A 22,205-nucleotide genomic window follows, 5' to 3' on the forward strand; every position below is an offset into this window, starting at 1 on the left:
GGAGTTTGCATGTTCTCCCCGTGCCTGTTGTGTGCTGAAGGGTTGGATCCCAAAGCGCAGACGCAAATAAGATTTTATCTATTTATTCACATTGAGAGGCAGAAACTAAGAAAACTGTACACAGGAACAGTGAACAATAATCCAGCGAAACACACAATTCTCAGACTGCTTACACAGAGAATCAATCAATCTCATCATAGATCGTGGCAAGACATCGTATGACATGAAAACTCTGATTGGCTTGTTGACTTATACATCACATGTACTGCACTGTCACCACACACATCATTTAGGCATCGTAAAGTTCTCCAATCTACATCATTCCTTCGTCCGGAACTAGAGTGGGGGGGGGCGATCGCTGGCTAAGCGCCGCCGGAACAGGAGCAAGGGAGAAATGACGCGGAGAAGAGAAGGTCGCTGGCTAAACGCCATCGTCCGGAACTAGAGCGGGGGCCGAACGCCGTAGTAAGCGCCGCCGGAACAGGAGCAAGGGAACAATGACGGACGCCTCGGGACTGGTGTGGGAAAGACGACACAACGAGAAACGATGGCTCCATTCTATTATTTACTTTAATCTTAACACTCAAATAATTATCTTCTCCTTCCTCCCTTATCATCATCAGAAGAGTCAACCAGGAGGATGTGTCTACTATAAAGTAGATGACTAGTAGTTATACAGTTAGACATGTCATCATAATTATTTTTGAGAAATTGAGCCGATGTGTATGGGGTGAGAATTCTCTTCTGGCTTGATAGTACCTAGAGCTAAGAATAGTTAAACAATAGTAATGTATGAGTGAGAAGGACCTGTTCAAGATGGGTAATGAAGATTCATTTAAGAAATACTGGACTTTATGGAAAATTGATAATACTTCGCTATTTTCCTTTGTATGTATTTGATGTAGTTAATGTGTGATTTCTATCCTAGTTTCTTATCTCTTATAACACTAAGAAATTTAATTTTAGATATTTCTTTAACCTTTATATTATTTATGATTTTTTTATTGACTTAGTTGGATAGTTTCTAACAGGGATAACTTTTTCTTTGGCTTAGTTTAGTGTTAGTTTATTTGATTTAACGTAAAATGAATAAAATAAAATAAATTCTAAAATAAAGCATCTGTTGCTTTAAAACCATTTTTGGGGAAATTTATGAGGAAAAGTTAAGGGTTTTTTGAGAGATTGAGTCCTTTAGGTCTTTTATGATGGATTGGCTTTGGCATCAGTAAATGGATGCGACGATTTAACGTGTAGTAAGTGAGTGCAGGTGCGGAGGGCCTCTTTTGGTCAATGGTTTGTGCAGTGGGGGGTGAGACAGTGACTTGTGAATGTTGGAGCGGCCCAAATTTGTTCTTGTTCAAATGCTCAAGAGGAATTGTCTGTGCATGAGTCCGTTTGGATTGAGTTGTTGAGAGAACGCGTTTGGAATGTTTCCTGGTGACGCCAACAAGGAAACCTTTCTGCATTTGTGTGTGTACTTTAAAAAAAAAAAAAAAAAGACATGGATTTTATAGTTAAATAAAAAGCAAAGAAAATGTAGTTGGTTCCTGTTTCTAAATGAATAAAGGGCTAAAGATGAGAAGATTTTTTACGTGGAAATATTAAAATTATTGTGTTTGTGCTTTTGTTCCTTCGATTTAAATTTCTTTTCTTTTGCAGACTAACTATATTTAAAGACCAGGTAAATGTAAATTATTAGTATATAATTTCGATTCTATGCTTATCCGGTAAACAAAAGGAAAAATGATGATAATGAAAATAAAAGGGAGAAAAGACAGCTATAGTAAAGGAAAAAAATTAATAATATGGAATATTAATCAAATACCGTTTTGAAGATTTATGAGAGGTTTTTTGCAAAAATAAAACAAAACAAAACTAAGATTTGTCCATTGTGGTAGTCTTTTTGATAGATGATTGTTCAAATGGTTTAATTTGATTGAATAAATTAAAGTGAAGATGTAAAAAATGTATTTTTAAATTTTAAGATATTGATGGGGTCCAAGTGGGGAATCTTAAGAGTAATATTTGAAACTCAAGTGACCCTGTGTTGCATGTCTTTTGGCCTCAGAGCAGGCTAAGAAGTGTATTGTGTGAAATCCTTGGTGGACTTCAGAGGTCGAGGAAGACCTTATTTTTTTTGTGTCTAAGAGCCTCGGTGTAGGCCAAAAATTGTATTGAGTTAAGTGATTGCAGTGTCTCCAGCCAGGAAGGTTTGGGTCATTAAGATTGCTGTATTTCTGACTATAACACCTCAAGAGGAGGCTAGTTCAAGAGGAACTATTGTTGTAGTATATTTTGGTCTGTGACAGGCCATTGTGCTTAAAAAGGGTGCACCGCTGGTAGGCAGCGGGCTTTTGTATAAAAGGTGAATTGTCCAGGATGGACAATCAAGTAAAAAGTTGTTAGTTGGAAGTAAGTTGCATAGTGTTGTCTAGTGAATGAGAGTGTGCAAAGGGGGAGAGATCAGTGTGCATGGCACGGGGCGAGGTGGCAGGAGGTCAAAGGTGTGTGTGTGTGTGTGCCTGCGTGTTAGCCAGGTTGGCTAACAAAGAAGGCATAAAAATAAATAAATAAATAAATAAATAAATAAATATATGTGTAGCCATTACATAACAAAATGATAGTTTATGCTTGAGTACATATTTAGAAATTATTAATGATGAATTTTGAAGGAGTCGCTTTGAAGGATAATAGGTGCTGAACAAACGAATTGAGAGGAGTTTAAGTTAAATAGCAGGAAAAATAAAACAAAGAAAACATAGCATTAGATTGATAGACTTGATGGAGATGATTAGGGCTGTCAAACAATTATATTTTCATAAGATCGATTAAATTTAGTTTGGATTGATCCCAATTCATCACTTAATCAAGAAGTTTTTTATTAGATTTTTCTGCCTGCCAAATTTGAAGAGCACCTGTTATGTGTTAATTTTTGAAAGTCTCGTGTTATAAGGATGTCTTCAACATTTTTTGATCCACTGCACATGCTCATTTTCTAGTCAGTGAATTATTTTCATAAATCCAAAATAAAAAAATGTCTCCAATGTCTGGACATGAACAAATGATCTGAATGTCAATGTTATACAAGAATATATATTAAATGCTTTACGTTAATGCATGTAGTTATGTTTATTGCTTAAACATAAACATAACTTTGACGTAATCATCTACTGTCATAATTTGACTAATCTGATATTTTTTTTGTGATTATTTAATTAGTTCACACTTTAACCTACAGCACTAGAAATTCTACAAAATATAGAATAATGTAATATTAAATGACAAGTATATCTTGGTCATCCACAATGAAAAGACTGTCACTGTGAGAATAGGCCTACTATTTTTTTTTATTATTTTATCCTATATGTGAACATTATACAAGTCTTTGGCCATTCAAAGATGCAAATCCTGGTGTCGACCAACTCTCTTCATAAATGGAACAATGGAAGAGTGACTCCAGTCTGGAAAAACTCTGGAACAAAGGGGAGCTGTGGGCTGTAAATGTCTGTTTTAATTCTGTGGTTATAGCTCCAGTATGTGCGTGAACTCTTATCTGTATTGGAATGTGAGTATCTGTTCTGGTTGTGAGATTGTTTGTCTGTGGAGTGTGTTGATGTTTGTTTACTCACATTAAAAAAAAAAAAAAAAAAAAGTGAGAAAGAGAAGAAGAGGAAAACAGCTGCAGGCCCCTATGGGAGTAGCAAACAATTGCATGCACAATATGGCCATGATAATTAGTATAAGTAAGGGTGTTTGTAATCACAATATGAGAGTAATTGCCTCTCGCCCGTAACTGTACATTTTCTGACTAGTCTAATTGAATATACAGTGGTACCTCTACTTACGAAATGAATTGGTTCTGGAAGAAAGTTCTTAAGTAGAAAAATTTGTAAGTAGAGACGCATTTCCCATGTAAATGCCCTAATCCGTTCCAAGCCTCCCAAATTTCAGACAAATGTTTTATAAAGCATAAAAATGCATCAAAACATGTAACAAATACATGTTACAATTAGATTATTGCACAATAAATGAGAGTTGTGCATAATGTAAATAACAAAGAATAGAGTAAAGAATAAAAATGATGGTCATTTACCTTTTTAACTGCTGTCCTCATCGTTTTTTGCCCTCTTTGGTTCATGTTCTCCTCTCTCAGGGGTGTTTTTATTTATTTATTTATTTATTTGCCTGGTGTTTTGTAAAGAACTGATCCATGGATGTTTTTTTTTTTTTTTTTTTTTTTAAACAATCCTTTGTTAATGTCCAATGCAAACATCATCTTAGTGAGCAAACGCCCGACTGGTGAACACTTTTTCTGGGCGATTCTTTTAAACAAATTCTGAAACTTCATGGAAACTTCCGGTATGGCGAGGCCTCTTTTAAAAAAAAAAAAAAAAAAGCCCGTCTCGTCGCAATTAAAAACTTACTGTGCCTTCATCAAACACCAATTGTTTGAATTTTTGCACAAATTCGTTGGCCGTTAGTTCATACATTTACGAAAAACGGAAAACCTCATGGGCCGCGGGATGAATGATGAGGACGCTGTATAGACACCGATCTAGTATACGCTCATACCTATGGTAGAGGTTCCTCTTAGCCAATGGGATGCCAGAAACATGCACAGACACCGATCTACTATACGCTCATAGATACCTATGGTAGGAAATAACCATAGCCGAAAGTATGTTGCGTTCGGTAATGTATTTTTACCTTTCGTATCTAGAAATTTCTTTCGTAACAAGAGGCAATATTTTCCCGTTGAGGAGTTTCGTAACTCGAAAATTTTGTATGAAGAGACGTTCGTAAGTAGAGGTTCCACTGTAATGGCGGATTAGTAAAAATTTGACTTTATTGATTAAAGGATTATTTATGATCGTGACAATTTAAGGGCACCATTTGACCGACAAAATAGTCATATGGAGAAGGCCTAATTTTAAAGATGTGGCTTCAAATGATTGTGCCACTTCTGAGCTGTTACGACTTCGTATGACGTTAAGAGTGTTATTGACGTTATGAAGACCTGACGGGGACAGACTGATCGTGACTTGTATTGTTTTGATTGATTGATTGATTGATTGATTTGATTTTATTGAACATACAGCATAAACACACAAACAGATAAACAGCAGAAAAGAAAATTTAAACATAAAAGAAACATAAAATCAGTCAATAACAATCTGCATGTTCAAAAGGGAGTAGGAAGAAGTTGAAAACTTATCTAGTCCTACCCCTTATTCATTATATCTTTAACTTATTTTATTTATAATACAATAGGTTATATTTCAATAAAAGAAAATATATGATCCTGCTCATATAGCGTATATACATAAAATTAATAAAAATAAACAATAATAATACATCCACATACTCACATATACAATTTTCATTACACTCATTCTGGTACATCGGAAAAAAAAAAAAATTACATTACTACAATTGTACTTGCTTAATAATGACTTAAATAATGCTCTTGGACTTTTCTCTTAAACATTTTTTTAAACTCAGCAAGTGACTTGCATCTTTTCAGCTCATTACCAAAATTGTTCCACAAATTTACACCTCTTACAGAAACACACCTTAACTTAATATTTGTCCTCGTTTTAGTTTTTTTTATAGACACTTGTACCCCTTATCTCATAAGGACTCTCATTTCAAATAGCTTCTGAATACTGTGGCAGAGTAGATTATTAAATCCGTGTATGATTCGTTCAGTCGTTTTTCCAAACAAAACGGGAAGAGGAAAAACAAAAAAACGACTTGTTTTCTCAATATTCGTTCCAAACACGAAAATGGAAAAAACGGAAAACGACTCGTTTTGCATTTTCTGATTTTGTGCACAAACGGAAAATGGAGTAAACGGATAACGGGCGATTTGGACGGTTTTATCCAGTTTGGATATTTGACTTCACGCAAGCTGCTTGGCCCGGAAAAACAAACAAACCGGAAGAAAGAGTTCACATGACGCGCGGGAGGGACGGTTAACTTGCCAAAGAAAACGCAGTGTGCACTGTCTACAGAAGTCTTGAAAAAATTGATATTTATGTGCTCTTCAGCGGGGGTAAGAGGGTAACATTGAGGCTAGAAGACATGACGACTGACAAAATAGCAGTTATTTTCCAGGTATGTATTATTATTATTATTATTTTTTTGTCTGAGCCTCATTGCAACCAATTCAGCAATTGTGTGGTTCCATGTTCATAAAAATGAAGCCTGTGATACCATTACAAATAAATAACTATATGTGAATGTCATGACTCATGTTGGGAAAAAAAAAAAGGTCACTGAAAAAAATTACGAGGTTAATTAAAACAAAGGATGCTTCATAAATTTTAAGAAAGTTGTATGAGGATTAAAATAACACACAAATGTTGATTTATACTATTTTCCTCATGCAGTCCAAAAAGCATTGTCGTTCATAGTAAGTCACTTAAGTAAAATTTAATGGGTTTACTCTACTTTCCATAATTTGCCATTACAAAAGTTACATTAGTAGTACATTTTGAAAAAAAAACTTTCTAAAACTGGCTCTGTGTCTGTGAGAAAATGTAATTACATGAATGAGAAAAAATTTAAGCGTCTTCTTAACCTCTACCCCTGTTGTAGGTCCAAAAGGAAACCCTATACCTAACAGACGATGCCAACGTGGCCATATTTCCCAGATTTGGTGGAGAGTTCAACTGTTTTGAATTAAAGGAAAGAGCTCATTATGAAGTGCATGGCGACAGTACCACTGTGGCTAATTCAGCTGGGGCAATACAATCAGGCCAACCTACCCGGTTTTCTTTTCACCGCCCACCGAGCACAGCTTCAAGCACCACCTGTCCAATGCCGACGAGTACCCCAACCAAAACCTTTGGGAAGTATTGCAAAAAATATTTGTGCTTAACTGTTACTTTTCACATTTTATGTACAGTATTTTCTTGTTCTACTTTATACTGTATGTAGATGTGTGCAACATTTGCTGATATACAATACCTCTATCCTGCATATTTACCTATCCCTTCTTCACTCACAACACAGCAACATTAAGCAATTAAAGTAAGTGGTAATTATTACTGTATATATATTAAAACAATCATTCAAAATATAATCAAAATTACTACAATAAATGAAGTCTAACAAAATCACTTTAGTGGTGATTTTCAGTAAAGCCAAAAACATGTCACAACATCCAATTAAGTGAAATTTTGGGGCACTTAGGAGATACCTCAGCATGATTATGTGGAGGAAAGTGATCAGTTTTGATATTCATGTAATAAAAATAAAACACCCAAAATGGCTATTCCAAATAAAATCAGGATATACAATTTTAGTAGAAAAAATGACCACCACTTGATATACTAATTCTTGTACAAAAAAATATCAATAAATTACAGTAAACTTTAATATGCTATTAAACTGTGTATTAATGAAAGTATGTCAATGTTTAGGAATGTCTTCATTGCTGAAGTCTTAAGTGGCAAGCTGGAGACCAAGAAGATGGTTACAGTACGCTTCACGGAGTTTGAGGCTTGTGTGGGAACAGTTATCAGTAAGGTCCAAGAGGCCCTGGGAGAACAGGAGTCAATTATTTTGACTGATAGTCAAGGCAATGAAATTATAGACTCTGAAGGAACCAGGGGTAAGTCTGATCATGTTATTTTTTTTTTACAGTATTATTACAAATCCGTTTTAGTGCCTTGTTTGCAATGTTTAACCCACACCTAGGATATAACTCATCAAAAAGACACAACATACTTTGAAAGATAAAACCATAATTTCCTTTTTAATTTGTATTGCAGGGTCAGCATACTGGAAGCAAAAATCAAGGAAGGTCTTTGCAGTGCTCAAAGAGCAGATGGATCTGGTCCAGGTCAACAAAAGGAAGAGGGTGACGTAAGTGAAGATTGGAACTTTTTCATTGTTCAATTAATATTTTTGTTACGCACCGTTTTTATATGGCTGTTTTAGGCGACATCTATTAGCAAATGAAAATTCTTTTCATTGATTATCAATTACAATCGTAACAAATGTTAGTCAATATAAAATGTTTTTCAGTCGAAGAGAACAAGAGATAACAGCAGACATTGAAGAAGTTATCGAGGCAGCGCAGGGACTGAAAGATGTAACAAACATCATCAAGGAATTAACTGGACACGCACATTCAACCCTGAAAACAACCCTGTCTCTGTCAGAGGCTGAAGTAGCTTCTTTGAAAGCAGCCTTCTGATGTCTTGTCTGCAAAGGTTGGTACAGTTAAACTATGGATCTGTTGGAACATGGAATGTGAGGAAAAAAGGCACTACACTGCTCTGTATGTTGAGGTTCTTATATATCCCAAATGCTGTGAATTGTTAGATGAATTCATGAATCATTACTGCTCTATCGTCATCTAACACAAAACAAAATAAATGAAATACATTTTTTTTTTAAACTTACAGGTCCTTTAGACAAGCCAATGTTTTCAACCTGCTGCAGAAGCCTAATCGGGTGTAAAACCTGCATCTTGGAGTGGATGAAAAGTAGCAGTCACTGCCTCAAGTGTCGGGCTGCGGATGTAGAGGGCAGCATTCTTGAAGTGGCTGGCCTATGTGAGGCACTTGCACCACTGCATAGGCTGTTCCACTATTAATGTTTGTTCTGTCTCAAAGTAGCAACAACTGTTTGTTTGTATGGTTCATAAGAGCAGTGTATTTTTCGAACATTGTCTATGTCCTAGCTGTTAAATGTTGAGAAGTAGAGATGAGGCAGGTATGATGGCCTCTCAGTTTAACTTAGAAGACTGGATTTCAGTATTCGTTCATAGCTGCTATTTTAAAAGCACGTGTTTCAAGAACTTGAGTAAGCTGTACATCCTCACTGGCCTTTTGAGAATTAGGTTCAGAGAGGGCTGTCAAGGCTACAGTGAGTTTTATTGAATGTTAACATTTATCTTAAAAGCACTTTTTGCAACACTGCACTCCCATGCTATACATTAGCGTGGCCTTCAATTCAGGGACATTTTGCACTTGTCAGAATTTTTACAATAAAAGAATATGCAGAGATCTAATCGAACTTTGTGTTTATTTGTAATTGATCGTGCACAATCATTTTTTTCCACAAACTTGCTGTACAAATGTGCACCATGAACATATCCCCACCTAACATTTACCTCACATGTCTTTCAGTCACGTTCATCTGATAGAACAGTGCCTCCTGAAAAATACTGTGGTTACTGTTAACAACAGAGTCAAAAAGAAGAGAAATGTCAGGAAACCTCTCTGCAAACATCTGCTCCGCACAACATCGGTGTTGCTCTGATGCAAATGGGTCAGAGCCAAAGGAAGAGTCCCAAGTCAGAGATGACCCCAATTCCTGTTCATACATGTGTGCTGCCTCAGCAGCATTGGGCAGCATCTCAGTCAAAATCCTTGCTCGACCGCTACCAGCAGCAAGCTGGTTTGGTATCCCTCTGCCTAAAATGAGTAAAGATTTTAGTTTTAGACAATATTGTTCAATGTTTTGTGGCTCTGAACATTCACTGACCATCATGACCTACCTGGGATCCTGTGGGCATTCCAGGACTGAACAACTCTACCAAGACCAACTCGACTCACTTGACATGCCAAGTTGGATACACAGAATTTTGTTAAATTGTCCTGCATATCAAGTAATTCTTGATCCAGTAGATGAACCAGGGCCATTTTTAGGGGATAGTTCACCCATTTATTGACCTCTGGCCAAATTCGTTCCACTCGAAGGTTCTATTGACACACAAGAAGCAATATCAAACTGGAAATCATTGGAACAAAATTATTATTATTTTTTTAAACAATCAGAAGTTTATCTTGTGCAGAAGAGGCGTACAAGCATATTTTTTCACACTAATATAAATGTTAATAAATGTATTAACTATTTTTCACTTTAATTACATTTTGGACATTTTTAAAGTTGCTAATTATATTTGTATACAGGTTTAAACAAACCCCTCCCTCATAAAACAGACCTCTCGTTTTGATTGGCGTAATTTTTTAAAATTTAAATTCAAATAAAGTTCAAGACATCCTTACAAACAGACCAGGGAATGGCTCTTAACTCCTCCCTGATGATTTATTTTAGATTACTGATGGTCCTGGGCCTCCAATCGACACAGCAAAATGCAGCACGCCTAAGACTGTCTGACAGAACTTCAGAGGCCGTGTGATCGTTCTCAAGACTGATTTTGAGTGGATATCTAACAGCCCAAATCTTAGTCACCAAATTTGCCCTTTAGGCTGCCTGAAGGACCAAGTGTATGTAAGGTGACCCAGGACCATCAATGATCTCAAAGAACTCACCAGGGAGTAGATAACAACCATTCCTCGGTTTGTTTTTTTAAGGGTGTCTTGGGCAAGTTGTTTTGAGTGCTGCACCTCAAGAAATGCACAGAGCAGAATGGCATCCACTGGAGCACCTGCTCTAGAATGAAGAAAAATGATCCAATGACTATCATGTTTAATATGATATTCTGAACACCAAGTACATATAGCTACAGTTGCTCTTACTCCATAAAGAATAATAAAAATGTTTAAAAAAAATAAAACAAATGAAGCCTGTCAAAAGTTGAGTCCTGTTTTTGGTCACCCTGTATATCTATCTATAGGATTAAAAAAAAAAAAAAAAAAAAAAAATCACCCTTGAAGACACTGTCTGCACATAAGGCATGTTGGTGTTGTGTCTGTGTTGCGACAACTTTTCTTGTATGTACAAGGTCAAATAAAACTCCCTGCCATGATCCACTCTGAGCTGGTCCCACATGCCATTATTGGCAACTGCTGTCCTGTAATAGAGAAGTGAGTAGATTCAATGGATACATAAAATATGTAGATGGAATATTTCAATATTTATTTCATATTCTAATTCACATAGTACATGAAGCATGTACTGATGCTAATAAACTAGTACTGATGTACAGGAACTTCAAAAAAGTGTCAGTTATGTATCCAGTTTCATATGCACTTTTAACTTTTAACCTTCACTTGAATTACCTGTAAACATTCTCATAAATAATAAGGTTGTTCTTCACAGGCATTGTGAAGTGAGCAACAATTTTGCTGCTGAATCCATCAATAGCTAAGACGTGCGTCACTCCAAACATTCCTAGTTTCTCATTCTGGTCAAGGTGGAGTTTGTGGCCCATATATTCCGCATGGTAAGGAATCGGGTTCAGATTACGTGCTCCCTAAAACAAGTAATAATCAATTCTAAGCTGAATAACATGTTAGAGATAGACGTCATAAAAATAATCAAATGTAAATAAATGAATGGACTAATAATATGTATACTTTTCAATTCTTAATGCAAGAATTCATTAGTTATGCCATTTTTTTCCTCAAATTATTATTGTAGATGACTTACCTGGCGACGCAGCTCATTATAGGGCTGGTGCACCTCTTTAAGAATCCTTCCCACTCGACATTCTCCCACTTGCATCCCCAGTGATGACAAGAATCCTGTCATGAATTTTCGTCCATAGAATGGACCTGTCTGTCAAAACGGAACATTAAGTTGCCATTCAATTAGTAAATTAGTAGTCCGGTTACACACGCGCACTAAGCTTGAGTACAGTTTCAAGGTATTCAATGTCATCGTCATTACTGCATTATGTTATGGTTGTGTGAATAAACTTGACAAGTAACGTAGCCTATCAGCAGAGAGCACGAAAGGTCTCTGTCAATGTTCATGCCTCCCTCAGCATATGCACTAAAACTTCTCACAGGTTGAAACACTGTCAATTTGCCCAATCCCGCCAAACAGTTCTGGGCAAAATATCTAATGCCAAAAGCAAAACAAACCATCCATCCATCCATCCATCCATCCATCCATTTTCTTGACCGCTTATTCCTCACAAGGGTCGCGGGGGGTGCTGGCGCCTATCTCAGCTGGCTCTGGGCAGTAGGCAGGTGACACCCTGGACTGGTTGCCAGCCAATCGCAAGGCACACAGAGACGAACAACCATTCACACTCACAAGCATACCTAGGGACAATTCGGAGCGCCCAATCAACCTGCCATGCATGTCTTTGGAATGTGGGAGGAGACCGGAGTACCCGGAGAAGACCCACGCGGGCACGGGGAGAACATGCAAACTCCACCCAGGAAGGTCCGAGCCTGGACTCGAACCGGAGACCTCAGAACTGGGAAGCGGACGTGCTAACCACTCGACTACCGTGCCGCCCGCAAAACAAACCAAGTAAATTAATAAACCATTGTACGTTAAAAAAAAAAAAAAACTTACCTTATCAATTGCAGACATGATTGCCATTTCCAATTCTGTATCTGAGATTTGTCTTTTTCGGGTGAGTCTGTGTCGATGGCAGAACCTTCTAACAGACATTAGCGAGCAGTTGGGGACATGCAACTGCTGAAGTGCGCTGGAAATCTCGGCATGAGTCTTTCCAGCCTCAAAAAGTTTAAATATTAAGGCAGCATTGTCCTCCGACAATCGGGCCATTATTAGTTTGTTCGTCTTCTTTCCGATCTTCGAATTGTTTTCTCTCTTTCCCCTTCTTCTCCTTCACGAGTTAAAGCAGCTCAAGACCGCGAGCCAGATTTAAAAAAAATAAAAATAAAAAATCGCTTCCGGGTCAAGCAGCTTGCGTGAAGTCAAATATCCAAACTGGATAAAACCGTCCAAATCGCCCGTTATCCGTTTACTCCATTTTCCGTTTGTGCACAAAATCAGAAAATGCAAAACGAGTCGTTTTCCGTTTTTCCCATTTTCGTTGTTGGAACGAATATTGAGAAAACAAGTCGTTTTTTTGTTTTTCCTCTTCCCGTTTTGTTTGGAAAAACGACTGAACGAATCATACACGGATTATTATTATATACTTTGTACATTATTTGTGCTATCTTAAACTCAACCAAGTCGTAAAATTTCATTATATTTAGTTTAATAAATAGTAAATGTGTAGGTTCTCTAAATTTTGATTGATTAATAATTCTTATGGCACGCTTTTGCAATTTAAAGACAAGGTCGGTATTTGTTTTATATCCGTTTCCCCAGATTTCCACACAATAGGTCAAATATGGTAATAATAATGAACAATATAATGTATATAATGATTTTTTATTCAAGACATCCTTTGTTTTAGAAAGTATCCCTATGATTTTTGACATTTTCCTTTTGACATTTTCTATGTGTGGCTTCCAACATAATTTATCATCAATAACTACCCCAAGGAATTTATTTTCATACACTCTCACTATTTCAATTGAATTCACCATAATTTTAACTTGATGAGTAAATTCTCTGGTGACAAAAACTATGAACTTAGTTTTATTTAAATTTAATGATAATTTATTCATGTCAAACCAATTTTTCATTGTATTCAATTCATACTCCACAGTGGTCAGAAGCTGCTTCAGGTTTTCTCCTGTTTTGTTGTTTAACCCCTTTTTCTTGCAGCACAACAGACTCATCATGATGGATTTGTGAAGTTTTTTCCTAACCCTGATTTTCTTACAGTTTTATTGCCTCTTTTTTTTCATTGATAGTTGATTCATTCATGATGAATGCTAATAGGGCTGCACGTTATTGGAATAACGTGATATGCGATATGGCTGCTGAATATAGCCATTTAACATGTATCTAAAAAACTGACATATTTGTAATTTGATGAAAGAATTACATTCTTTTCTTGCACCAAAATAGGCTAATTGTATATTTAAGGGTAATTACCTCTCAGTTATCAACTATTGGATGGTTGTTGCATATTTTAGTTGATGTCTGACTGGTTAAATTTATGCAAAGCGTAAAATTCCAGGTTAAACATTGCATGGGCCAATATCGCGATATCAATGTTTTTTCGACATGTTGTGCAGTCCTATGCTAGACTAATCTTGCAGGTCAGAGATCTTCAAGAACCACCTTCCAGCTTTGTGTATCTGATCTATGTCTGAAGTGACTTCTTATAGACTGATGTCTATTTACCATTGTAGATTTGTTTGTGTTGCAATGTGTTTTTGGTGTAGTAAATAAGTGAGTGGTTTCAGGTTAAGTTTCTGTGTTTTCGTGAGTGCCGATCCCGAGACGTGGACGGTAAGTTGGTTCCAGTCTGAGTACCAGGAGTCTTCTGGTATCGTTTGTGTTGACACATGACATATGTGTCAAAAGGGGGAATTGAATCTGAGTAAGGAATTTTTTTTTCTTTTTTTTTCCAAAATCTATATAGTTCAACCGATTGGGAAAAGTTCTCATGTTTTATTTTTGTCTAGAGGACTTGGTGATAGCAGCTGCTGAATGGCCTGAATAGCAGCCTGTGATACCAACTGTGAGCCCCCAACTGACTCAGGTACAACTATCAGCCGTGGGCCCCAGCCACCACCAGCGCAACCACCAGCAGCCCTGTGCGGAGGTCCTCAACCAGCGCTCCCTTCAGCGCTTGCACCGTCGTCACCTCCAGTTCCTGCTGAAAAGTGTTCAACTCCAACCAGCCAGGAGCAGCCGCCAAACAGCAAACGTCTACAGGACCACCACCAGGCACACCTTTTTGACCACGACCAGACCCTCCACCACCAGAAATGACAGGCCCCCAGATGAGCTTTTCCCAAACCCCGACCAGGATCACCCACCTGATGCCCCCATCTAGCAGTGCCCCTATAAAAGGCCCCCTGGTTTGACCAAAAACCTGCTCTGACACATTATCCCTTCTTCTGATACAAGCAGACATCACCAACCACATTTTCACAATACAGTGTTCCCTCGTTTTCCGCTGGGGTTAGGTTCCAAAAAATACCCGCAATAAATGAAATCCGCGAAGTAGTTAGCTTTATGTTTTACAACTCTTATAAATGTTTTAAGGCTCAAAAATCCCCGACCGCACAATTTATACACTTTTCTCATTGAGGCATTTACATGTTCTCCCATTTCTCTCTTGTTCAAACATTGACAATGTTCAAACCTTCATAAATTTTATAAAATGGGTATATTACTGTAAAAAAATATGCAAAATTGCACTTAAAAAAAAATCCGCGATACAGCGAGACCGCGAAAAGTGAACCGCGTTATAGCGAGGGAAGACTGTACACTGTTCTTATGGGGCACAATAAATCCCCGGGCAGTGCAAAATTATAATCCGGTCTGTACAGATTGGGCCTGAATATTTTGACTGATGATTGGGGCAGCATGAGCCCTGCCCTAAAAAAATTTAAAGCACTTCCTTTACTGCCCCACCGATCGCCACAGTTGAACTTTGAACATTCCTACCTCATCAACACCTGGACGTTTTTAGCCTCATTTTCATGTTTTTGCCTCAAAAGAAAATTCTACAATAGCTATGTTCTGTGTGTTTTACCAGTGGATCCCATTTAATCACCATTTTTTCAAAATTATTGAACTTTGATGCACGCATATTTACTGTGATTAACACATAGGTGGGACCGTGTTTGACATTGATTGTTCATGATGTGTTTACATCATGAAAGGGGGTAATGATGTATCTATGCAAATTCATGCCCCCATCCAGCAGTCCCCCTATAAAAGGCCCCTGGTTCGACCCAAACCTGCTCTGACACATTATCTTTTCTTCTGACACAAGCAGACATATGTGGGTTTTTGTGACATGATACTTGTCAATTGAGAATGATTCTGTTAGCCATATTGTGGTAAAAAACCATAAATATGGTCTTCCTGGGTCTGGCTGGCCTTGGAGGCATTGTGTGAGATAAAGATTTACGACCACGTGCTACACGTGAGTGAGCTACACGTGCTACACGTGAGTGAGCTCGCCAAGAGCAGGTGCAAACTATAAAAATGTCTTGTCCGCAAGATTTGCGACGTGAGCTACACGTGAGCTCGCCAAAACATGAAGTTCATACAGAGGGCAACTCTAAAATGGGCTAAAGGTTACGGGCCTAAATTTGCATGGAGTAACAGTGCCCCCAATGGTCACAAAATAGTACTGCACCAAGTTAAACTCCTATCTTGTAGTGCACTCTAGTGGCCAAAGACATTCATATGAATAATTCGGCTAATATGTAGGATTGGACATATTTTGGAGTGGTCCAATAACGTTAGTTACCTTAAGATGTTACGCCCTAAGAAAAGGTTTGGGCGTGGATCTAGTAAGGTTATAAAAACCAGTGCATCTCTTTGTTTGATGGATTTCTTATCCCTTCTGGCCAGAATATATGTCTTGTTTGTATGTCTGTGTCAAATAAATCTTTTTGTCTACAGTTTGAATCCCGGCCCGGTACTCTGTTAGTTTTCTTCTAGATTCTGAATTGTTAAACTTCTACTTTAAAGCGAATACAAGCGAAGACTCTCCCTCCAACACCCGGGATGCATAATATAAGATTACTCTTGAAGAGGACAGTTGGACCCTCGGTTATCTTCACTAAGCGTCGGCCTGAAGGGAGGGCAAAGTCTGTCTCCCCCCGGGACCGTAAATCCCGGGATGGCCGTCTACCTCTCAACGGGCTGATGCTCCAACAGCATGATGATACCAGATGGCTGAGTTGGCCACAATAGAAGCAAGCCCCAATCCGGGCGCGTCTCCGTTGCTCGGTCTGACTTGAGGATGCCGACCATCTGCATGGGCTCTTCCCCCGTAGCTTGATCTCTCCCTTCCTAACTCGATGGCTGATGTCATCGATGTCATTAATGCCGCCCTCCCTGGTATCACCACCACGATCTGCTGGGATGGTCTCGGTGGTACTCGAGGGTTACCAGGAACACTCCATGCGTCGTTCCCTCCAACGCTCCCTTTGAACGGTTGTCCAGACGAATGGCAAGAGCGATGAGTTCCTCCAAATCTGCAGTGTCATCCTTGACAATGACCCATTTTATTTAAATCTGTGGGATCCATCTGGCTGGATTATTCTGTTGTGTGCTGAAGGGTTGGATCTCAAAGCGCAGATGCAAGTAAGATTTTATCTATTCACATTAAGAGGCAAAAACTAAGAAAGCTGGTCACAGGAACAGTGAAAATAATCCAGTGAAACACACAATTCTCAGACGGCTTATATAGAGAATCAATCAATCTCATCATAGATTGTGGCAATACATCGTATGACCCTCCTCCCCCATTCCAAAGACATACATGGCAGGTTAACCCTGGGTTTTCACTGGATGCGGTTGCGGTGCGGTTGCGGTGCGGTGCGTCTTGACTGCGTGCTCCGGACGGGTCAATTTTTTTGTCAATCCACACCGGCTCCGCACAGCTGCGGTCCGGCAGCTCCGTCGCCGCCCACTTCCCAACGTGTCTCGCGGGACCGCGCGCGCGCGATCATGTGGCATTTCACAACGAGAGGTGGACTTCTTTTGATTTAACCTTTTCTTCTTCTTCTGCTATGATATTCCATGCAGCATCCTTTTTTTGGTTGTCCTTGTAAAGTATATTAATAACGAGAGTCGGGTCAGTGCGGGTCCACTCTTTATTTCTGTCTTCCCCGTCCGGCTGCCGCTCAGTACGGCAAGCGAGACGGGCACAACAAGAAATCGCGAACATCAACCTCACAATACATTACAGTCCTTATAAAAAGGAGGTGCCGTGTCATATATTATTTTGTGGTTTTCCACCTCCAATATAAACCTCTCCTCGTCCATGTTCGCTGGTGTCTAAACCGTGAATGAGCACATGGCCCGGCGACGCCCACATCACGTTTTGCTGAAAAACTTGCGAAATAGGAGCTGGCGAGTGTTTTATTCTGAAAGGTAACCGGAAATTTATTTTGAAACTGCCTCGGTCTTCCTGTCCCGCTCGATGTGTTTTGTGCTAGCTTGCCATTTGCCGGAGGCCTACCGCTGCGGCGTCCGGCAAAAATAGAAAATAGGTCTATCCTTGCGGAAGGCTTGCGGCACGCCGCAGGCCTTCCGCAGTCGACACGCAACGCACCCGCAAGCGGTGCAAACTGCACCATTCGAATGAATGGAATCTAATTGCTTGCGTCGCCGGACCGCACCGCAACCGCACCGCAACCGCAACCGGTGAAAACCCGGGGTAATTGGGCGCTCAGAATTGTCGCTAGGTGTGCTTGTGTGTAGATGGTTGTTTGTCTCTGTGTGCCCTGCGATTGGCTTGCAACCAGTTCAGAGTGTACCCCGCTTACTGCCCGAAGCCGGCTGGGATAGGCTCCAGCACCCCCGACCCTTGTGAGGAGTAAGCGGTTAAGAAAATGGTTTGGATGGATGATGTGCATTTAATTCTCCACACTCTCTCCAACTGTCATGACTTGAGTCATGCATGAGTAATGTTTGGGTCTTGTCTCATTTCTGGGGTCATGCCTGGGTTAAGTTTGAGTAGAGTTCATGACTGTGCACCAGAGTTCACGACCCATTACGTGTCTGTATTGGTATTGATGTAACAGCATCCAAATTCAACTAGTTTTGGCTATATGATGTCTGAAATATGTAATGTCAGGAATCTTTTATGCTATATGATGTTTGTTGATGTCAGGAACCATCTGTAATTACTGGGTTAACAGCCAATCAGAGAATTCCATGTTAGTACTGGTACTCGCATGTCTAGACACAACCAATGAGATCGATTCACTGTCTATATAAGCTGTCTGAGAAATGTGTGTGTTGCCGGATTATTGCTCAACTGTTCCTGTGTGCAGCTCTCATAGGTAGTGATGGCGGGATGAAGCCCCGTGAATGTATCGAGTCTTTTGGGCCATTTGCTTCGCCAAAAGGCCGATCAGTCGAGGCCTCATTTAATAGCTCATTTAGTAGTGCTGACATCTGCTGGTCATTTGGTGTAACGCAGATGTTATGTGGTTCACAGGCAACAAATCAGTAAATCTGTGCACAAAATAATGCAAGTTTTGTCTATTAAATATTGTCCGTATATTTGTCAGTTGTATGTTCAGTTACTTGATGTGCTTGTGTAACTGGGACACACATTGGATAGAGGGAATGGTGTATTTTATTGATTTTTGTTAAGGAATAAAATCATTTTGACTGTGTTGGGGCTCAGTCGATTCCTTTTTTTGGATATGATTTCCCCTGCCTTTGAGAAAACCCTCTCGCAGGGGACAGAGGAAGTAGGTGTGCAAAGGAACTGAAGTGCCAACTGGTACAGATGTCTGTTTATACCTTGTTGGGAGATGTCTGTTCGAAATGCTCCCAAACTGGTGAAGTCCTTCGCATTTTGGGTGGCTCCATTCTTAAGCAGTAGCGCAGCAATGATCCAAGACTCAAGTGACGTCAGACGGTCATGCGGGGGACCCTTCCTGGGTTTTCCGTGACTATGTATGGAGCGCGACTCACGATGCGAGTCAGTCACGTGATCGCTGAAAACGGGGCCTCGTTTGCCTACGGTCACGTGATATGAGGAAAAAAAGAGACGGGCCTCGATACGGGCTCCATTTAACCACGTCCCCTTTGTGCGGGGCATGACTTGCGACTCTAGTTCCATTTGTGACATCACTACTCATAGGTTCTGCTTCTCAGTGTGAATAAATAGATAAAATCTTATTTGTGTCTGCATTTGGGATCCTACCTCTCAGCACACAACACCAACACTTGAGATTGGTTTTCCAGTATCTATTCTTAATCTTGGATATGACAAGTAACAATGTATTAAACATGAAAACTGTTTGCTTTTGTTTCCTTTGTTTTTGCAGTTAATCAGATGCCACCAGTCTCGGGGAGGAGCTTGTGATGACAATGCACAATCTTATACAGCAACAGTGATCAATGCAGCGAAGGTATGGGAAAATACCCTTTTACCTTTTCTGTGCACATGAATATTTCCAACCGGCTCCCTATTGTTATTATTATTATTTTTTGGAATGAACTTTTTATCAGATATTCTTTGAAAGAACATTTTTTTATTCTTGGCACCAGCCTTTCTCAAGCTACAATGTGGTGGATGCCACGGACTTCCAACTTCCGTCAGTCACACACCTACGCTGTTTCCGTTTAGTCCTGTGACATATCGGCCGCGTCTCAATACTAGCACTCCACCCTTGTGCCCCTCAAAGGCACGTTCCCGTCGATGGGTGCGAGTGTGTAGGGTGTGTCAGTTCTCTGAAATGCTTCAGAGAACTGAGACAGCATAGATGTGTGACACGGAAGTCGGAGGTCCCGCCTCCTCCGTGGCATATACATAGGATTTGCGCTGGTAGTTCCTATTAGTTTCCTAAAATTCAGCTCCTGCGATGACTAAAATGTCCAATCTTTAAGAGGCAAGTCTTGTTGCATACAAATGTCACTTGTGGTTGAGCGGTAGGAGCCTGTTGTAATTTGTCTCTTCTCCTCCCATTTTTCAACTCTTCTCTTTTTGCTCTTTTTGATACCTGTCTTCCAAGAGTATCCAAATTTTGTACAAAATACCGTATGTGGGGTATTTTTTTTTTATTTTTGCCTTAAGGGCTAGGTGGCGCTGTATTTATAACTGAAATTTGTCATAAAGATACCTTCAGGCCATGACTATAAACATAAATGTGAAGTTTGTGATTTTTTTTTTTTGGGAGCATGTACCACGCAGTTATTAAGCACATCCTTTTTCATTGCGAAGGAAATATGAAACACAACATTTGATGCCCCGCCCCCATCGTCATGTAGTATTTCGAAAAGTCAAGATGTTTTTTCCCGTTGACTCAGGTCTTGACATGGTCCAGATCAAGTTTGAAGTAAATTAGATGAAACTTGTAGGAGAAGTGGGCAATAGTGCCCTCTGTAAATGTGCAAAAATCGGACATTCAAAAATTTGTAGCTCACTTCCTGTTCATTTTAGCATATGGTCCAAGAGACTTTTTTTTTTTTGTAGTTCTTGGGCTCCCTCATACATCTAATAATTTTCATAGATCTTGCTTAAACGTACAACCGGGCCTGCTTCATTAAAAAAAAATGTTGCTATTGAGTAATTTTTGTACAATACACGATACAATACTGCTCATTTTGCCAGGCCAGATGTGTGTGCCAAGTTTCATGAGTTTATGTGCATGTTTCGGCCCTCAAAATTGGCATTGTTTTCTTGGCGAACAGTGCTTAGCCACGCCCACAGCGATTCTCGAAAACTCACAAATTCGTTTTGTGACATCATGAAAGACAAAACCTTCTTCTTAGCAAATATGAGGTAGGTCCAATTCACTTGGTTGGAGAAAAACATTGAAGAAATATCGTCAGAAAAAAAATTGCCAGTAGGTGGCATTATCAGTAAGATGAATTATAGAATTATAAGTTCGAAGATGTCTTTAGGGCTGGATCAAATGTGTGAAAGTTTGAGAGGAAAGGATCATCTGGATCAAGTTAAAGCAACTTTTATTGTCACGATAAATCATCAGACTTTGTGGCACCATAACGGCCGCGCCCTTTGGCGAAAAGTTACAATATTCTGTGTCTTAAGGCTTTTCTGACCAATTTTCAACTGGATCCCTTCAGCGAGCTCGGCACAGTAGATAAAATCGTAAAGTATGACATTTCTTGTCGCCACTAGGTGGCGCAATATCTATACCCGAATTTTATCATCACTTCACAAATATGGCACTTTACTGTACTTTAATGTATTTATTTCAATCTCCAGTGTAATAAGCTTATTTTTTTTCCATCAATATATTTATTTATATTTTAAACATTTTCAACTGTATATGAACTTGCAGGATAACACAACACCTCTCAGACACAAAAGACAATTGTAGTAAAAAAACAAAAAGTGACATTGTACATTATTGACGCAATAACTGAAATTTTCTCCTGTTCATTCAAATAGGTCAAGGCCTCCAGAAATCAGTTTTTGACATCCTCTTTGATGTCTGTTAAGTCGGTGTGTTGGGCAAAGAGCATAAATGGTCTCCAAATACTTTCAAACAAGTCCTTTTTCCCTTTTAATAGATATGTAATGCGTTCCAATGGAAGTGTCGCTAACATTTGTTTAGTCCACTGTCCAACCTTTGGCCTTTTGTCATTCTTTCAGTGCAATGCAATCAACCTTTTCGCACACATATCCACAAAAATCTGCTCATTTTTTGTTAACCTTATGTGTTTGGGAAATAAGCCTAAAATTAGAAGTGAAGGTTCTAGTGGTAAATCCTTAAAGATAATATCTTTCACAGCTTTCTTTATTTCCATCCAAAATCTTATAATTTCCCGACTATTACCCTTCTCAAACACAATGGAATAAAGTTCCCTTTTCTTCCCTGCACTTAATCCACGTATCTGGAATATTTGGATTGTATCGGTTCAATTTTACAGGAGTAATGTATACACGCATCAGCCATTTGTATTGTAACAATCTTAATCGAGAATTAATAGTTTGCTTGAGC

The 22,205-nt window shown here is 39.1% G+C and overlaps 2 protein-coding genes across 12 annotated transcripts in view; one reads left to right on the forward strand and one right to left on the reverse strand.

The window, feature by feature from the left end:
* Nucleotides 1–22,205, forward strand: part of bcas3 (BCAS3 microtubule associated cell migration factor) — a 1,025,650-nt gene that overhangs the window by 49,337 nt on the left and 954,108 nt on the right. For all 11 annotated transcript variants that reach the window (XM_077541215.1, XM_077541214.1, XM_077541217.1 and 8 more), the window contains one exon: nucleotides 19,563–19,646. In XM_077541215.1, the coding sequence (XP_077397341.1) occupies nucleotides 19,563–19,646 (84 nt within the window). The remainder of the gene's footprint in view (nucleotides 1–19,562; nucleotides 19,647–22,205) is intronic.
* Nucleotides 9,027–12,447, reverse strand: LOC144033529 (uncharacterized). The gene is made up of 6 exons (XM_077541710.1): nucleotides 12,232–12,447; nucleotides 11,353–11,481; nucleotides 10,983–11,176; nucleotides 10,630–10,774; nucleotides 9,515–9,719; nucleotides 9,027–9,431 (listed from the first exon to the last, which is right to left on the reverse strand). Exons 1-6 carry the CDS (start codon nucleotides 12,445–12,447, stop codon nucleotides 9,124–9,126), a joined length of 1,197 nt encoding a protein of 398 aa, XP_077397836.1. The 3' UTR covers nucleotides 9,027–9,123.

This window comes from Festucalex cinctus, chromosome 13 (genome assembly GCF_051991245.1).
Source record: "Festucalex cinctus isolate MCC-2025b chromosome 13, RoL_Fcin_1.0, whole genome shotgun sequence".
Classification (NCBI taxonomy): Eukaryota; Metazoa; Chordata; class Actinopteri; order Syngnathiformes; family Syngnathidae; genus Festucalex; species Festucalex cinctus.

Bases quoted from the DNA above. Each gene is read 5' to 3' on its own strand.
- LOC144033529 (XM_077541710.1), bottom strand. From the start codon at position 12,447: ATGGCCCGATTGTCGGAGGACAATGCTGCCTTAATATTTAAACTTTTT. The intron at 11,177-11,352 runs GTAAGTCATCTA...TACTTGTTTTAG, and splicing joins ATAATGAGCTGCGTCGCCAG to GGAGCACGTAATCTGAACCC. The intron at 9,720-10,629 runs GTGATTTTTTTT...GTGTGTCAATAG, and splicing joins TGCAGACAGTGTCTTCAAGG to AACCTTCGAGTGGAACGAAT.